The sequence below is a fragment of the Phalacrocorax carbo genome, chromosome 4 (assembly GCF_963921805.1).
Source record: "Phalacrocorax carbo chromosome 4, bPhaCar2.1, whole genome shotgun sequence".
Classification (NCBI taxonomy): Eukaryota; Metazoa; Chordata; class Aves; order Suliformes; family Phalacrocoracidae; genus Phalacrocorax; species Phalacrocorax carbo.
In genome coordinates, this window is record NC_087516.1 from 12,663,426 (window position 1) to 12,681,763 (window position 18,338).

At 39.3% G+C, this 18,338-nt stretch overlaps 1 protein-coding gene across 4 annotated transcripts in view; it reads left to right on the plus strand.

The window, feature by feature from the left end:
* Nucleotides 1-13,832, plus strand: part of AFAP1 (actin filament associated protein 1) — a 120,831-nt gene extending 106,999 nt beyond the window's left edge. For 2 of the 4 annotated variants that reach the window (XM_064449075.1, XM_064449076.1), the window contains exons 13-18: nt 177-437; nt 2,158-2,272; nt 3,772-3,936; nt 4,493-4,683; nt 5,406-5,567; nt 10,215-13,832. In XM_064449075.1, the coding sequence (XP_064305145.1) occupies nt 177-437; nt 2,158-2,272; nt 3,772-3,936; nt 4,493-4,683; nt 5,406-5,567; nt 10,215-10,241 (921 nt within the window). In that variant the 3' untranslated portion in view covers nt 10,242-13,832. The remainder of the gene's footprint in view (nt 1-176; nt 438-2,157; nt 2,273-3,771; nt 3,937-4,492; nt 4,684-5,405; nt 5,568-10,214) is intronic. The other 2 variants (XM_064449077.1, XM_064449078.1) reach the window with 2 other exon arrangements.
* Nucleotides 13,833-18,338: the final 4,506 nt, after the last annotated feature.

Sequence of the window (18,338 nt, forward strand, 5' to 3'; positions counted from 1 at the left end):
CCTCCCTACCCTTTCTAAATAGTTTGACTCAAGTGTGAGCAATAAGCATATTCTGGGTAAATACCGAGGTTGCTCACCCGTTTGCTATGGTCCAGAAAATTACTAATGTTTTAATTTCACTTAGGAGGTCCTGCATGGTGTATTGTTTACTAACTGCCAAAGTGTATGTGTTGCAGTGGGAACCAGAAGATGGCTTTCCTTCTTCTCGTAGCAGGAACATTGGAGAAGAAATGCTTTATGATAACGCAGGCCTGTACGATAACTTGCCGTCTCCAAAAATCTTTGCGCGCTATCCGCCAGCTGACAGAAAACCCAATAGGTTATCATCTACTGACAAACTCTCCTCTAACCATTACAAATACCCTGTCTCATCCAATCTGTCTTCTGCTCAGTCTGTCACTAATACCTCTGCTGTGGGGAGGGGATCTGGCTCACAGGTACTGTACTATTTAATACTTAACAAAGCTTTTAATTTTTTGTCTGTTCTGTTTATGTGGTTGTTACCTTGAGGGCCTTGGGCTATTTCAGTCCCTGTGCACTAAGCACTGAAGTGCTTAGAGTTTAGCCAGGAGTCCACTGCAACTTAGGTTTGCTAAGTTGTAAATTCTGATGTGGAAGTATTGGCACCTGGGAAAGGCTTTTCCCCCAAGTTCTTGATGATTTACAGACTGTGGATAATAACAAAAAAAAAGATGTGACCTTCCAAACTTAACCTGAATGCACATCTAGCTGTGTTCTGTCTCCTTAGGCAGTTACTAATCTGTATATTGTATGTACAGTGGTTATATATTGTGACTATATATATATCGTAACATATATATACACACACACACTAAATTATATTGTATATAGTGTGTGTATACCATATTTAACTTACTGCCTATAATTTTCCTGCCCTGAAAAAAAACCCTAAGCCTATGTCTATGCTGCTTTTTGAGGGTGGCCTCAGATGAAATACAAAGCTATGGAGCAGATGAAGTCCTGTGGGCTCAGCCTCAGCAGCAGACAGGCAGACCCCAGCAGTGGGGCAGAGCAAGATATGCCACAGACATGCCAGGCACTCTGTCTAGAGCCCATAGCCCATCTCCAAAAGCTGGTCATTGGCACAAGCCTGTGAACGCATCACAAAAATGGGTGGTTTCCAACCTAATCTGAAATGGAACACTCAGATAAGTGTTTCCCTTGTACAAGGTACCTGTCGTATTGCATAACTCAACCCCTACAAAAACTTCATATTCAGATATTAGAATTCAGTGAAGTTGGAGAATCAGAGGTGGACCAATCAATATAAAGCCCTGATCCTTGGCTGCAGCATCAGGCTTTTCATTACACTCCCAGTTCAGTCCTCAAAAGCTTTTAGAAGCAGGTGAGCAGAGCATGGCACACGTATGCACTGTGCTTGGCTAAAGCGTCCCCCATGGAAACACTGTGATTAGTCAGGGCAGTGTTTTTCTTCCCAGGGTTCAGTTCATTGCAGGAGAGACCTCTAATGGAAACCCTTTGAACATGAAATGTGCTGTTTCTATTAATCTTGTGAGCTTGCCTGGCCATTATAAGAGGTTGCCTTTTTATAAGTAAGAAAAGCTTTTACTTAGTAGCTAACGATTGTATAAGAGGAAATTGGTATGTTAGCTCCTAACATTTAAAATATGAAATAGTTGTATTGTTTTGAAAAGAAAAAAAAAAAATCCATGCACCACAAGGATGGTAAGGACATACAGTAAATAAGAAACAGTGCTGATTTTTTTTGTGTCGCAAACCCTGTTGGATTTTTCTGTATGACATTAACTCTGACAAACCTGTGGTTCAAGAATCTTTACTGTATAAAATTATTCAAAGGTACAACTTTTCTGCCTCGCAATGGCTTTCTTAATGTGGTAAATCCATAGTTTAAAATAACTTGGAGACTGTGATGCCACCAGAGATGGGGAGTTCATCCTGTTGTTACCTTGTGATTGCCGGTGTGGCTCCTGCTGAGCAGGCAGCTCTCAGTCGACAGCTCTGGAGGAAGCTCCATCTCCAGCTCAATCAATGCACTCTATTAAGGCTCTCTGAGCAAGCTGCTTTTTGTCAAGCTTTGCCCTTGATGAAAGGGTGACTGCAATGCCAGTGGCACAGGAATAGCTGCAGCCCATTTGTACTTCTGTTTTCAAACAGTTTAAAGGCAAGAAGCCTCCTGCGACTGCTAATGGGATCACTGGAAAAGGGAGAACTTTAAATAGCCAGCCGAAGAAATCTGAATCCGTGTCATGTGTGAAGCGCACTGCATCCAGTAAGTATCTCTCCTCACTGCTGCCTCACTTGTGAGTGGAGTCATGAGGATACCCAAAATAGCTGTCTTCTTAGAAAACAAGATAAAGACCCTTTGTGGTTCTTCTGTGGCCAAAAGGCTGAGCAGGAGATGCTCACTAAGGCTTCAAATAGGAGATATTGTGTGCATTGGTGACTCATCAGTACTCCAGCTATGCCACGAGATAAAGGGTTGTCATATGGCGAATGATAAATATGAGACTGGACCCATGGCTGCAAAGTCATGAGGGCAGCAGAAAAAAAAAGGGTCATGATTCTTCATTTGGGGCAGAGAGTAATTCTGTATTCCTGTTGGAAGAGGCATATGAGGAGCTGAGAAAGACATGAGACCACTATATTGGTCGAAAGAGGAAGCACTCGTCATTAATGAAAAAGAAAAGGTGTTGTTACAAAATGATGAAGACACCTGCACAGCTCACAAGCTTCCTCACAGAGAGGAGATTTCAACTGGTGAGTGGCACGTCCAGAAAGAGGGTTCTTCTGGGCAGGTGAACTGACTGTAGGAAATCCCTAACATGGATTGCTTTGCTTAAAGAAGAAAAGACAAACAGGAAATATAATCAAATTTTTAAAATATGGATTCAAAAATATGGCTTTTGCTAGAGAAGAAAAGAATGTGAGAAATGTTTAAGAAGTCATGGATTTAATGGCAACAAGGGAAATTTGGGTTAGACTTTGGGAAAAAAGTATCTATCTTTCTACCCATGCAGGTGAATTGGTACTGGAATAGACAGTTGTGGGAATAAAGGCATTTCAGTTACTAAAGACTGACTAAAACTGGTTTGACAACTATTTGTCAGGAATGGTTTAGTTGACTTTGCCTTCAGCTAGGCCAGCTAACATATCACTTTGTCTGTGTATTTTCTTTGGGTCTGAAACTGGAGCAGAGGTGCAGAAGGAGCTGTGATATAAATTAGACCACAGATACATGTGAGCCACGAAATGAAAGCATTTATGTGGGAAATTAAAAAGAGAAGAAGACAGCTCTCATGTATCAAAGAAAAGTGAGAACATCTTTGTATTCTCTTATAGTCAGGTGAGGAAAGACGTGTGCTTTAAGTACTTGAAGTAGGAAAAGAAACCAGGCAAAAAGGGCAAACAGGTAGCTTTTCCTCTGACCCCTTCCAATTAAAAATCAAGGGTTCAAGGATAAAGAGGAGCCTCCTTTCCTTCTTCTGAACTACATAGAAAGGCAAGGCCATTTTCAAAACCAATGTACTGTAAGGTGACTGGTATTGCTCATATTCCCTGGCTAAATGTAAAGAACAAACTCTCTATCGTGTACCATTTACAAAGCTGTGCTTCAGAACTCAGCAGGAATCACGGTCCTTGAGAAAGGTAGGGGGATGGTAAACCGGTTTCTCAAACCATGAAATGCTTCATGTGATGTTCAGTCTCAGGGAACAGTGGAGAGCCTTACTGTTAATTTAACCATAAATACCCACAATCCAACACATACAGATGCGGAGCAGTACAAATATGGCAAGAATCGTGTGGAGGCAGATGCAAAGAGGTTACAAAGCAAAGAGGAGGAGCTGCTGAAGAGGAAAGAAGCGCTGCGGAATAGGCTGGCCCAGCTCCGAAAAGAAAGGAAAGATTTACGCGCTGCCATTGAAGTCAATACTGGTATGAGGTCCTTTGTCTGCTGAATTCTGCCCTGGGTAGGCTCAGTTATCCAAATAGCTTCGTATTCTGTGCTGAAGACATGCCACTACATGAGGTTTGGTTCTGATGTAAAACCATACTCTGTAAGGTCTACACTTAATTTGTATAAAGATATGAAATAACATAAATATATACGTATAGGTGTAGATACTTATTTTATATGTGTGTGTTATTATATATATGCACACATATGAAATGACACTGATGGGGACTTCAGACAAGCGGAACATGGGAATAATTTTATTGTGACTGGATAATTATATTTTAATGACAGGGAAAAAAAACAAATACTGATTTGAAACTAGACAGAAACCTAGGGAAGGGACGTGAAAGAAAGCATTTGACTTTGGTTGCTAAACCTTTTAGGTGAAAAACTTGGGTTTTGCAAAGCATGTAAATTTTTGTGATGTCACTGATTTTTAGAGACCTTGTTCCTTACTTTTTTTAAAAGAAAATAATTTCTGTAAGTGTCAATTTAAGCTTCTTATTGAAATAATAACATTGTTGTGGATGATAGGCAGGAAGACCCAAGTGGTTCTTGAAGACAAGTTAAAGAAGTTGGAAGAGGAGTGTAAGCAGAAGGAGGCTGAGCGTGTAAACCTGGAGCTAGAACTGACCGAGGTGAAGGAGAGCCTTAAGAAAGCGTTGGCTGGTGGCATCACCCTGGGCTTGGCTATTGAGCCCAAGTCAGGAACATCAAGCCCACAGGTATGCAAAGCCATTAAATACGCAAATCCCAGTACCATGAGCTTCTCAGCTCCAGTAAAATGAGTGGGAACTGAGAGTTTTCAATAGCTTTATTAAGCCCAGGAAGTAAGAGCAGAACTAAATGCCTTTCTGCCATATTTGCATTCTTCACCTACATCTGGTGTACTTTCTACAGCAACAGGGAGCCAATAGACATGGCAGTCACAGGTAGTATGTGTTAGGGGGATGTACAAAAGCTGACACCTCATTGTCCTCAGTGACTGTAAAGTGCATGAACTGAGACTTGACTCCTTCCCAGGGAGATTTAAATGCACCAAGTCATCGTGCAGTGATGGAGGCCTACTTGTGTCAATCCCCTATCAGTCACTGTCACCCGGTGCAAGGGATGCATCCCACACATTCACGATGGAGCATGACTGTGGTGGTTCATGCTGTGGATCTGTGTCAGAAGCAACTGGGTAGCTGTGTCGGAAGGATCAGAGGGATGCGTTAATTCTTCCAGATGACCCAATGTTGTTTAATCCCAGAAAACAAACTTGAATTTTCATCACAGAACACACACTTTCTTTTGTTTTCTTTTGTTCTATACTCTTTTTCATTTATCCATCATTATTATGAATAGGGTTTCTTTAAAAAAAAATCTGCAGTTCAAAGTCTAGAGAGAAAATATTGCTCGTGACTGTTTGGAGGAAACTCAGTGTAGGGTTTTGACTCTTTATCAGTCTCCAATTTTTAAGCACCGAACTTTGGAAAACTCGCCAATCTCCAGTTGTGACACCAGCGATACTGAATGCTCGATACCTGTGAACAGCGCAGCAGCTCTGAAGCGACCTCCCTCATCAAATAATTCTCCTTGTCGAGGCCATGTCCTTCGAAAAGCAAAGGTGAGAAGACTTAATGTCTAATTTTCTTTGTCCTTTTTCTTACTTTTAAAAAAATCTTATTTGCTTGTGGTGAGGCAGAAACAGAGGAGAGATGGAAAAGCTGGTTTCTGCTGCTTCAGAGGGTGAAATTTAGCTTTAAGACGAGAATGTGCCATATCTAAATTATTTGTATTACTACATAAATACTGATGATTTGGGGGAAGCTTTTGCAGAATAATTGGTAAGTGGGTTGGGAGACAGATCTGACACTCTCATTCCCTGTTTTTCTCTGTTCCTTTATAGATTTAATTTGCAAGGTAAGTGGTCTGTGGTATAGGCAGTCCATCTAGATTTCCTAAAGTTACATTAATCTGTGGAGCCGAGAAGTGGTTAAAAGAGCACTGTTATAGTAAGTGTTCTGAAACAACACAAGATAGGGTCTGATCTTTGCCAGCTGGTGCAAGAAAAGACTAGTTCTACATTATAATAATAAACAGTGAGTTGTGCAAGTATCGGCTCTTAATATACATTTAAAGTAGTAATTGAATTAATTTAATTTAGTCTCATGAGTACCAGGTTGAAGTTTGCGTTCCTCTTGTATCGTTAGAGTTTTCTAATTTTTGTGCTTGAGTTTAAATGAGATTTTTATGATGCTTCTTTTGGGCTAAATTTGCTAGCAACATAAGCATGTGGGCAGCATATATTCAAGGGTGACAGTAATAGTGTTGGCCCAAGATTTTACTGATTTAGTAGTTTACTGCTAATGGTAATTATAAATAATAATAATCATAGGCATTTGTCTTTCATGCAGTCCATTTCTGTTTTCAAAACAATGAAGTATTCTGTATAGGGATTTTTTTTAAGTTACTTCTGTTATATGTCTTCATTGATTATATACATTTACAGTAACTGAACATGAGCCTGGCTCCTAACAGTAGTAGTAACTGAAAAAAATCATCATCTCAAGAAATGAGTTGGTTTTCTGGCACATCCTAATCTCTCCATTTCCTCCCCTCAGCCCCTTTGATCTCTCTACATTGCCCAGGCCATGAAATACTTCTCCCACTGTACTGAATGAGAGGGTGAGAGCCTTCTCACCCTTCTTCTACCACTATTTCCTCCATTATTTCGAAAGACATCAACTGCTTTTTCTGCCAGTTAGCCTGATTCAGTTAAATTCAAGTAAGAATAATTAAACTCAAAAGTAGTAGGTTTCAGTTCTATTTAACTTTGAAGTTTGCTTGTGTGTCAAAGCTGAAGAAGGATTCATGTGCTCTAAAGCTTATCTATGTATGCCAATTATACCCTAATTTGTCTCATAAAGATATAATCTCTAACTATACACTTCATCTTAGATTTGCATGTTAGCACAGCGTTACTTGGGGAAGTGAGGTCTAGCAGTTAGAGCACAGTCCTTACAAAAAGGAGCACGGGTTTGTGCTACATGCCGGACAGGCACATTAAAGCTAGCCATTTAATCTTTAGAGCTGGAAAAAAATGAAGGCACTATATAAACCTAAACATTTTTGGTGTAAAGAATAGCTTCCAGCTGTAGCATATTTTTTATGCTCAGCATATACCATGCAGGAAAAGCCCTGCTGTGTTGTTTGATATCACTGTGCTTTGGATGGCACAATAGGTTGGTCAAGCTCTTTTGTAGAGGAACTTCCTACATAAGATTAGGCTAATCAGAGGGGATATGGAGATACTAAGCATATTTCCCATCCCAGGGGAAAAAAAACCAACCTCAAAGTAGCCAATTCAACTTTAACAACTTCTTCTAAAACCTCATGCACTAAATATTAAGAGTGAAATTTTGCTGAACTAGCTAGTGCAAGCCAAGCTGTACTCAGCCCATTCGCAAGGAGCTGCAGCCAAAGTCTGCCATCAGGTATGCATCTGCAGCACACCCCGCTTTCAGGGGCCGTCAACTGTACGTGTGCGAGGGTGGAATCTGGCTCTCAGTTCTTTTGGCCTTTTGCAGTTATGCGTGAGCCCAGGCCTTATAGATGTGGCTAAAGAAAGGGCGTCACACGTAAGTATCCCAGAGCAGAACTTGGCTCTCCACGCATGGATGTCAGTGTAATACGTGGGCGTGAAACAGGTTTCAAGTCTGTGCTAACACTTGCATCTTCAGCAACTGGCAATCTCCCAATGTTATGAGGGCGTTGTATAAGCATTCAACATGTCAGGTGTTCCCCCACCACCACCCCAGTATGTACTTGAATGCACTGAATGCCTCCCTTCTTGCTCTGTCCTTGCACGAAGGATGCCGAGTCTGCCACCAGCCAGCCTTGTGTTTGCAGCCACCCTCTCATCACCGTCGCGCGCGCGCGCAGCACTGCACTGCTCCCTGCTAGGGCAGCCGCTGCTGCCAAAGGCGTGCACGGCGCAGCCTGCTCTGTGAGAGCTGCCGGCGCAGCAGTGCGTCGGCGGGGACGGGAGGCACCTGAGCCAGCAGCTTTGGAAGCCGCTCCGCCAAAATCTGTCCCCTCTCAGATGCACTGACGTTAGAATATAGTGAAGCAAGAGGACAGCTCTAGTGTTAAAGCTAAGAACTAGCAGCAGTTTGGGGATCGGCTGTTTAGGACATGCACCATACATACACACATACATGCATACATATATTTGGGGTTTTTTTAACTTTTCTGTTTGTAGCATGCTGTTAATTTTTTTAGAAAGTATTAATGCTTATTTTTAAGAAGTCAGAAGGCATTTTAATTGCAATTTTGTTAACATCTACTTGGCTGGAAATAGAGTCTGTATTAAAATGTGGAAAACAATATTCTGCGTCAGCATTCCTAGAGAAGTAAGATACCTTTCTGTACAAGAAAAACAATTATTTAAATATTTCACATTTCAAATTAATTTCTAAACCCAAATTTTTATGCGTAGCAAGAAAACTGCAGTATTTCTGATCTGTTTTCAACCGGTGGTGAATGTCAGCAGCTTACATCCGGCTTATGTTTAGGGACTGGAGAAGAAAAGGAGCTCTCCCAGTTTCCCAGCTCCCAGTCAGGCTGACAGTGTTGACTTAGACATTCTTTCATTGGCCTGAACCTACCGGGGAAATGGAAACAAAGAAAAAGTTCCTTCTGCACCTGCAAAAGAAGCTACTGCTTTCAAGGCTTATTGAACACTTAGAAAAATTCTCCTCCCAGTTGCTTAGCCAACAACTTCCTTTAGAGCTTTGGCAGTGTATACATAGAAAATATACATTTAATATCCATTTTAAAGTAATTTAGTTTTCACCTATGCTGTGTTTAGGTTTGCCACAATTTGAAGTGCAAAACTAAATATTCAAAATAGAGTGTATTTTAATAAAAGTACCATTTTAAGAAAACAAAAAAAAAACCCACAAGATTAAAAAAAATAAGCTATTTTCTACCTGCTTTAAACCCAAGACTTTTTTCTTATATTGCTAAAGCAGCCACCAGCTGTGACCTTTACTGTTGCTTTACCGTGGTTGAAGAGGTGTCATGGTCATGCAGCTATTCAGCCAAACTAATGCTGTTACTGCTTTCAGCAGCAGAAACAGATACTTACATGGATAAGTAACAGGTTTCAGTCAGAGCTCTTAACTGTTGTGGAATGAGTGTTAAATTCAGGAATCCAAGTTGGGAGCCAAGTCAGCAGGCTGCCTGCAGAGTATCTCTGCAGAGTAGATGGGTGGGAGAGGAATCTGTAGACTCCAGTGCCTGACTAGGAACAGCTGGGCGGTTGCTCCACAGGGATTACTTCGGCGAGGGGCCAACTCCTTTGTATCTTCATTATTTTCTGATCGCTGTAAGGGTGTGATGCAGGGAGTAGGTACAGTATGCATGTTCTAGGCTGAGCCCATCCCTCTTCAGCTCTTCTGCTCCTATGTACTGTTAGGAAATACTCTAGGTATCACTCAGTAGCCACAAGTTTGATTTAACTGGGTGTTTAGTTATAGAAATCTCACAGTTTTCACTTACGTGGCAGAAGAAATAGCAATGCCTTGCTCTGAGACACACAAATGAAAGCGTTACAGATTACGTGCTTTGCTGTGGATGGTAGCTGTCCTCAGCTAACAGGTGGGGAAACTGAGGCACGGAAAGCCAAAGTGATTTCTTTAACTTGCCAAGCAATGGTTCAACTAATTTGTTTTTCTTTAACCTCCCTTTAAGTTTCTCTACCTCAGTAAGGTGCCCTTTTCAGCCATAGAAATGTGTGTCTGCATGAGTTTCATAATAAAAAAATTGAAGCACAGTAAAGCAATCACTTGGTGTCAGCCAAGAGAGATACTGAGTGCTTCCTGCCGGCTCATGCAATTAAGTTAGAAACCCCTATATGCTAAATCAGCATCTCTCTTATTCTGCGCTATAGGAGTGCTGTAGACCAACTGGGGTGTGTGAATTTGCTCCATAAGTACCCTTTAGAGAAAACAAACATGGCTTACTTGCACTGTGCTAGGGAAGAAGTTGCTGTAAGTAGTTGCGGAGGGGTGGAAGCTACGCACAGACGCTATCAGGACATACTTGTTAGCATTCCCTAACTAATTTATGGGCAGAGGGCTGGATCCAGCAAAGTTAATGGAAAAACTGTTACTGACCTCAGCTGGCTTTGGCTTAGCAGATCTGATGACATCAGTGAAATATCTTGATTTCTCTTAACATTTTCCATATCTTTTCCCCCCTTTTCCAGGAATGGGAGATGAAAAATGGAACATAAATAGAGCAAAACCACTCACTTTCCATAAAGGCCTTATCTGTTATGGACCAAGACATAGGCTGCAAAAGATTCATCTGAAAGGTGGTATCAAGCGATACAACAAAGGGGTTTTATAATTCTGTTAAGTTAATGGTAGCTCGGTGCTAACTTGCCTGTATTCCCTCTACTGTATTGCTGTGTAACTACGTGTGCCCCTTTTTATTAGCTGTAAATCTTTATTTTCAACTTCACTGGTAAAGAAAATGAAAACAAAAAAAAAAAAAACCCAAACCAACCATAGTAAGTAAAAAGGAGCATAAAGTCACAGTTGAAAGTTTACTTTGCTGACAGTGCATAGACCAGCAATGTTAATTATATTGCATCAGATGGCCTGAACACCACTGAAGACCAGTGCATTAAGATGGATGTGAAATCATTATGGATAAGAAATACTCTTAAAGGTTAAAACTGACTTTGTGAGGTCTGCCACAGAGGTGGCTGAGTGAAGTCTTGCTCATTAGCCATCGCCTTGCTGTTAGTGGTTCACGTGGCAAAAGAAAACTGAAGAAATGTTTTCACAGAAATGGCATGGCTTGCTTGGCTGAGAAGGCAAGAGCTCTTCAGTGCTGCTGTCCTCTACGCTGGTGCGAGACCGTGGGATGACACAACTCAGCTGTGAAGCATTTTTTGGATACTATTTAGACAGATGCTTTTGTCATTGGGAGATAAAAAGCTGCCATACTTTGGGGGGAAAAAAAAAGGCATTTTAGTACGTTCTTTTTATTAGTATTCCAAAACACCAGTCGTTTTCAAAGGTCGTGTTGTTGACCTATGATTTGTTCCTGATTTTTTTTAAAAGGCAAAAGGTATTTTTAGATACTGCTTCTTTTCTACACTTTTAGAAAAAGAAATCATAATTGAAATAAATTCTTAACAGATAATGGCAACTCAGAATAGTTTATGCAGTCAGCCTTGTTTTGTTTTTTATAATATAGTATTGTTAAACTTGAGTTATAGAACACTGCTGTACTTAGTTTCCTTCATCTTTTCAGACCTCAGCTATTATTTTTTGAGGAAGATGGATTGAAAAGATGTTAGTTTCCAGACTCTTTTATAAACAGTTTTACAAAGAATTGGGGATTTTCTTGGACAGGAGTCCATTTCTGTTTACTAGGAAACAGTGTCTTGCATTTTAGTCTGTAAAATTAGAAATCTGTTCGTCTTTGTCTCCATCCATGTCACTCTAGAGAACTTACATGCAGTAAATTGCCAACTTAAGTCCTTCAAAATCTCAAGATTGGCTTTAAAAAATCAGTAGAGAGTGAGGAAAAAAAATATAATGAGCTGGGTTCTTTTAATTTTTTCTCTGTGTTTTTTTAAGCCTTTGGAGAGCCTTCAATCACATTCTCAAGATTTTTTTTCTCCTCAGCTGTGAGGACTAGAAAAATCACTTTAATTAAAAAAATTAAAATATTACTCGTACTTTGAGATAATCACAGATGTTAGGGCTGGAGTCTTCATAATTAATTAAGACTTGCAATTAAGACCACAGAAGCTGGCACCGCAGCAGATATCAAGGATCACATCCCTGTATGGCCCAGCCTGTAGTTTGTCTCTTAACTTTAAGAAAAGGTCAGTGTAATTCTTGAAGGGTACACTGGGATTCCCAGCTGAGCTGGATGCCAGAGGACTTCCCACAAGAGCTGATGGGATTTGAAGGCACAGAGCTATCACAAAGACCTGCTAGCTGATAAGACACAGGTCCTGTTCCCAAATGCAATTAGTACCAGAGATCCCATTGACCTCAGCAGAGTGGAAATGGGGCCCAAAATGAGAAAAGGCTCTTTGCTTCTTGGGACTATGCTTTGTAAAAAGTGCCGCAGGAATGCAGATACAGTAGGGAAGGAAGTGTCAGTGTGGTTTTCACTGAAAACAGGATTTTTTAATACTACTTTAGGTCATCTGCTTACTTACTAACTCTATAAATAGAGGGCACGTTCTATGCTGTGTGACTATGGACTAAACAGTATGAAGTTCCCATAAATATGAGCAGAAACAAATTTGAAGCAAAAGTAAGTTCATTTAGGCTTTTTATTTCAAATTAAGTTATTTATTTGTATATTTCAATAAATATTTAATTTATATCTGTACATATTTATGATGCAAATTAGGCTTCTAGTCAACATTTACAATGACGTATCAGTTGCCATTAAGAAGTGGTCCCACATCAAGTAACGCAGAGTAGTCAAAAGCCAAATCACCTGTCTTGTTTACCCAATATTAGCATTTTATCTTTCACCCCCTAAATCCCATAGGAAAGAAAAAAATCCTTGGCAAGGACAGGTTTTAATCCATGCCTGAGATAGAAGTGTGCAAATTTCTGTCCAAGCAAACAGAAATCGCGTGGCGCCGGGGCCATGCACACAACCCCAGCCCAGGTGCTGCAGCCTTCTGCTCTGCCGCAGATGCCGGTCGCCCTCGGCACCTCTAGTGCCCACTGCAGCAGGGGCTGATGGCAAAATGACGCATCTTTCACCATTCCTCCAGCAAAGGCTCCGTAAAGCCACCACCACCCCCTCGCCCCCAGCGCGGCATGTACTGTAACTGTACGTCTCTGATGTGTAAGCACATCGGTGCCATCGCACGCTGCGTTACTGACATGCCTGTTCTATGTAACGGCCAAGGTTTTGAAAGGAGGAAAAAAAAAAAACACCTCGGGAAATAACCTGTCTATAGCCCGCATTCAGTGCTGTGAAATATACTCTGTTTTGCTGAATAGTACTATTGCCGCACAATTTTGTAATAAAAAGCGACAGAGCTTGTATTTCCACCATTTTTAAATTTCACGATCACCAGGCAAAGTCAGCAATAGAGCAGCATGACTTTTGTTTTAAAGGAAAACTCTTGTATTTTAAACCATTACATTTCTATGGCTTTTAAGAAAATGTTACACTTGTGCTTCCTCAGCAAACTCCTGTTACTGTACCAGGTGCTTTTTAATTTTTTTTTTTTATGGGTGATGCTTTTTTTTAAAAAAAAAAAAAAAAGATCATGACTTTGGGGGATCAAGTTGTTTTTTTTTTCATGAGATGATTGTGGCAATTTGATTTTTTTCAAATGGAGGAAACTTAATTTAGTATCAATTTTTGTTAAAGACACTTTCAAACTAATTGGCCCAGGCTGTATGTTGTAAGATAATGTTCTCATATTAAGAATGTAATTATTTCCTTATTGTATTTTTTAAAAAACAAAATCATATTTAAAAATCTCTGTGAAAAAAAGCATGAAAGAAACATGAAAAAAGTTTTTGTTTTATTTTTGTTATTGGATATGTTGGCAGTGCCCATTATAATTGACTGTAAATATAGTCTTTCTACTGTTTTTTCTCAATGTATTTAAGTTTTTTGACACACATTCATGGAAACTTCTGTTAAAAAAAAAAAAGGTCCAAAATAGACCCACCTACAAATGTGTGTCTCAGTAGCTTCAACTAACTTTATGCCTTTCCAGTTTACCCTTCAGAAAGTCTTGCAGAGTGTGAAAAAAGACTGGCACCTGGCAGGTGCGACAGATCCAAGACTATTATTAATAAAGTTACCTGTCACAAAAGAAGTATTTGGTATTTGTATTTCTTGGTGTTTGTCAGAATAATAAGTAGGTGGCACCTTAGCAGGACACCTGCAATAGTAAAGGTGTAAAACATTAAAAATTACCCTCAAGAAATTCAAGTGGATCAAAATGAAGCTGAGCTAATTATCAGGCTACTTAACTAAGACTACAGCAATTCCTCATAGATGACTGACAGGTTAGACTGAGAACTGATAAGCCGTAATTACTCCTTGTTGCTTTTCCTAGATTTAGCTCTCGCTCCCATTACACGAAAATTACTACCAAATGTCATACTTAAATAGAAAATACATTTCATTTTACCAAACTCAGGGAAGCAATACTATACAGTAGTCTAATCGCTTTCCTCTCTGTACTCACAGCCTCCTTGACCTCAGGAGAAAGAGGTGGTCAGCACATGTAAAACCTGCCAAGGTGATATAACTAGTACAAACTGTCTCTCAAGTAGACACAGCATTTTGTCCGCTTAATCAAAGCTTATAACCTTTCACTGCTTTTTGTCAATTAAAAAGCTTTCAAAAGCAAAGCAAATTGTGAGTATTTCTCTAAAGAAAGAAAGAACATCTGCAGAAAATACATATAGGACAAGCTGTATAAAAATATATATGTTATATATAAAAATATGTATTTAGAATAATCGTATTATGTAATATATACTACTATTATAGTATAATAGTATATATGCAAAAATTAGAAAAATGAATACCTTAGGCTACTCAGGCTCATTGCCTAAAGAGGCCTTAAAAGAGGATCTTACTGTTTTTCTATAAGCTGCATTTAATATTTCGTCTACCCAGTTGCATCCCGAAGGCATTCGATATGAAGGGCCACACCAACACCAAACTTACTCTGTTGCAATTTATTCTTGCGGGTGGGCACCCACAGTGTAAGCATTGCTATGCCTTAATGTTAAGGTCTTTTTTTATTATTTTTTTTTTTATTTTATTTTGTGCAAAAATTGACCACCATCAAACCCCTCATTACAGTACTTGAGCACAGGGCTTTATAAAGAAGGACTCCTTGCTAGAGAATGAACAATGCCAAATGTGACACCATTTTTCAAATGGAGAGGGAAAAATCAGGAAACAGACTTTTACAGCTGTACTGGGCAAATTGATGGATGATGTAATAAAGTGAAGAAACAATGAACAGACTGAGAAATCAGTGTATTTGGGCAGAGTCAATGCAGGTTTTATACCGGCGTGTCATTGCTCATGAAGCGCTAAGAGGTCTGTGAGGCTGTTGGTGAGCGTCCAGGAAAAGAACATATTCTGCTTGGAATTATACAACACACTTTTGACAAGATCCATTGCTAAACATGTTTAATTACCTACCGGAGAAAAGGAAAAGACACAATAGGGTAAACAACTGGTTGGTAAGCAGGCAAAAAATAGGGCATAAATCCTCTATTTTCAGTGGCCTTGGTCTTAGGATCCCACAGAGCTGGGTTCTGAGGCTTGTGTGTATCAGAATAATTGAAATAATTGGGGGAAAAAAAGATTAAAAATTTGCTGTTACTAATTTATTCAGGATAGTAAGCCAACGAAAAGGATTTCCAGGAATACCTTTCACAACTTTACCAGTGATTAAAATTCTTTGTAGATAAATGGAGAAAGAACTGTCTCTGGTAAGAAAAGAAGAAAAAAAATTCAAAAAAACTCAACACAGACAATAATGAGCACCAAAATAGCTCTGACTACACCCAAAGATGATCATGGAGTTTTAAGTTAGGTTCAAGAAAATACCCATATACTGCACAGTATTAATAATTAAAAAAAACCAAATCCCAAAAACCCAACCAAAAAAACAAAAGCAAAAATCATCCCATAACAAACACCCTATGGTCTAAAATGCAGTAGATGATAGCTCTAGACCCTGCCTAAGACACACATACCATCACAGCATATGCTCTCAGCAGCAAAGCATCCTTGGCTGCAAGAATACCTGCCGTCCAGGGCACCAGACACCCCCACTGATAAAGATAAGGCTAAAACAACTGCTGTGCACAAGAGCTTGCACAAACAAGTGGTAAAAACCACCCACCTACCATCTCTGATACCTCCATCGTCTTCTTCAGGACCTATAGAACATTATGCAAAATCTGGGCACTGACTGTCATAAAAGCAAGAAAGAGATCCAAAAGCACAGAAACCTCCCCATACAGTTAAAAATAATACTGATTTTTACAATTAAATTCAAAGGGGAAACAAAGATGAAAGGCTTTTCAGTGTGAAAAAAAAAAACAACTCTTAAGAAGGGGAAAGAATATGTTAAAAAGATTACAGAAATCAGCAGCAGAATGTGACATGGGAATGAGTAGTCCTTGTCACTAATGGGACAAACTCTGAGGGTATAAAAATTAATGGGGCAGGTTCAAAACAATTACACAGGGGTACTTTCACTGACTGCCGAATTCAGCTATGGAACTTGTTGCCACAGTATTTTATGGATGCTAAAAGCTTATACAGGTCCATAAACAATAAAGAAAACTTATGGCAGGAAAGAATTACTTCAGGCTATTAAGCACAGAGCTACCAGTTCCGAAGCGAAAGGGCCAGCTCCATGGTGGCTGGAGGCTGGAAGCACATACTGAGTAAGTGTCCCCGTGTGCTTCCCCCTCTTCCCCTGCCATCATGCTATTGATAAATGAAGCTGGTTTCTTTCATAAAAGACTATTTATTTTTTCCCACCAGCAGTTACAAAAACATTCTTTCCTATAAAATAATGTATCAACATATTTTTCAATTTGATTTTTAAAGCAAGCATCTGTCTTAACATGAAGACAATGCAATGCGTTCCTTCACGATATATTAGTCAATTGAAATAATTAAATTACATCAAGGATAGTCCTTTTCAGTAATCTCTCATGATGACATGGAAATAATTTTCCTGTTAGATTTTGTAGAATTATAACTCAGTAGAATTAGAGCTACACAGTCCTGAGTGGAACTTAATTGAAAAGCTTCATTCCTGGTTTCATTACTGATTTTTAAATAGACTGATAATTGCTGTCACTGAATTATTTCTTGGGATTACTACTTTTTTAATCTTTTTTTTTTTTAGCATGTACTGCTTCTTCTGATTTTTTTGGAGGTCAGCCTGTGGTGTGTTGCTGTCATGGTGAGAACAGATCCTTTTATCACATTAAAAACACACTGAACAGCGTTTGTAGCATTTTGCCTCAGCTTCTGAAAACATGAGGGTCAGAGTACAGTAACATTTTCACCACAGCAGCCGGATTCAGATGAAAGTAAAGCATCTTTCAAGGCATAAATCACAAAAGAAAAAAATGGAAAAGAAATCAATGTCTTAATGGAAAACAGGAAAAAATATTGGCTGGTGTTTGTAACTCAGAAGTTTTATTATAGAGACATAATTTATGATGATGCTGAAACCAGTTAGGTTTCAAAATAGCGTAGCATTTAATATGCATTTCATGAGGACAGCAAATGAAACAGAAGTGAAGTGATTATCCTATTCTTTTTTCCATGGAAGTTGGTTTCTGAAGTAAAGTAGCCCTTCAGGTTAAATATCTGCAAGTTTTATTTGGTGTCTCATATATGGGAACAGATTGCCCATGTCTGTTCTCACTCCTGCCCTTCCAAGACAGGAGCTTTCCTCTGAAGATACTTTTGGAACATCATTAAAAATAAGAGACACTAGGGTTTCTTTTCATTTTGCTTTTATTTATATCAGAGCACTAAATTTGGAAAATTAAACTTGCCCACTTGAGATTCAACAGGCAGCTTTTTTTAGTGATAAATTGCAGTTTAAAGTGTCAGCTAGCCACAACATAGGGTTAGAGAACCTAAAATGACAACCATCAAAATGTTTTCTAGCTGAGTTACACAAGTCGGGAAAGCCTCAAGCTTCATTTCTGAACCCAGCCTCCCATTTAGCATGATGTGCCCCAGGGCAGGATCACATAGCCCATACTGCAGGGTTCCTATGCCTGCTAAGTTTTTCAGCAGTGGCTACAAGACAGTGCTGAACTAGGGCAGACTGAGAAAATGAAGTTTAAACCTGCATTTTGGAACTGTTTCCTTCTAGTTGCCCATCTTCTGATCCTTAAAATATACTCACTCCATTAATAAATAATCCATTCGTTGTCCCATCACAACTTTGTTGTAGTCCACAAAATTTCTATGGCTAATTTAAAAATTGGTAGATGATGGTTTATGTTGTTTTTTGTTCCACTATGAGGTTTAGTAAGACTTCACATTGCACATACACAACTCTCAATTTTGCATGGAAGATGCAGCTTATATACAGCACAGGCAACTCTTCAGGAAGAGCGTGGGATAAAGGAAAGACAAGACAGTTAATAAAGAAAAAAAGAATAAATGATGATCAAGTGGTGTGTGAAGAAGCCAATGAAAATGGAAGAAATTGGAATAAAGACATGGGAAAGGCAGAAAAACACACATAGCCTTGTTCTATTTATAGGTGTTTCTTACAGGGAGATCAAGGTTAAAACCTGCTGAACTCTTT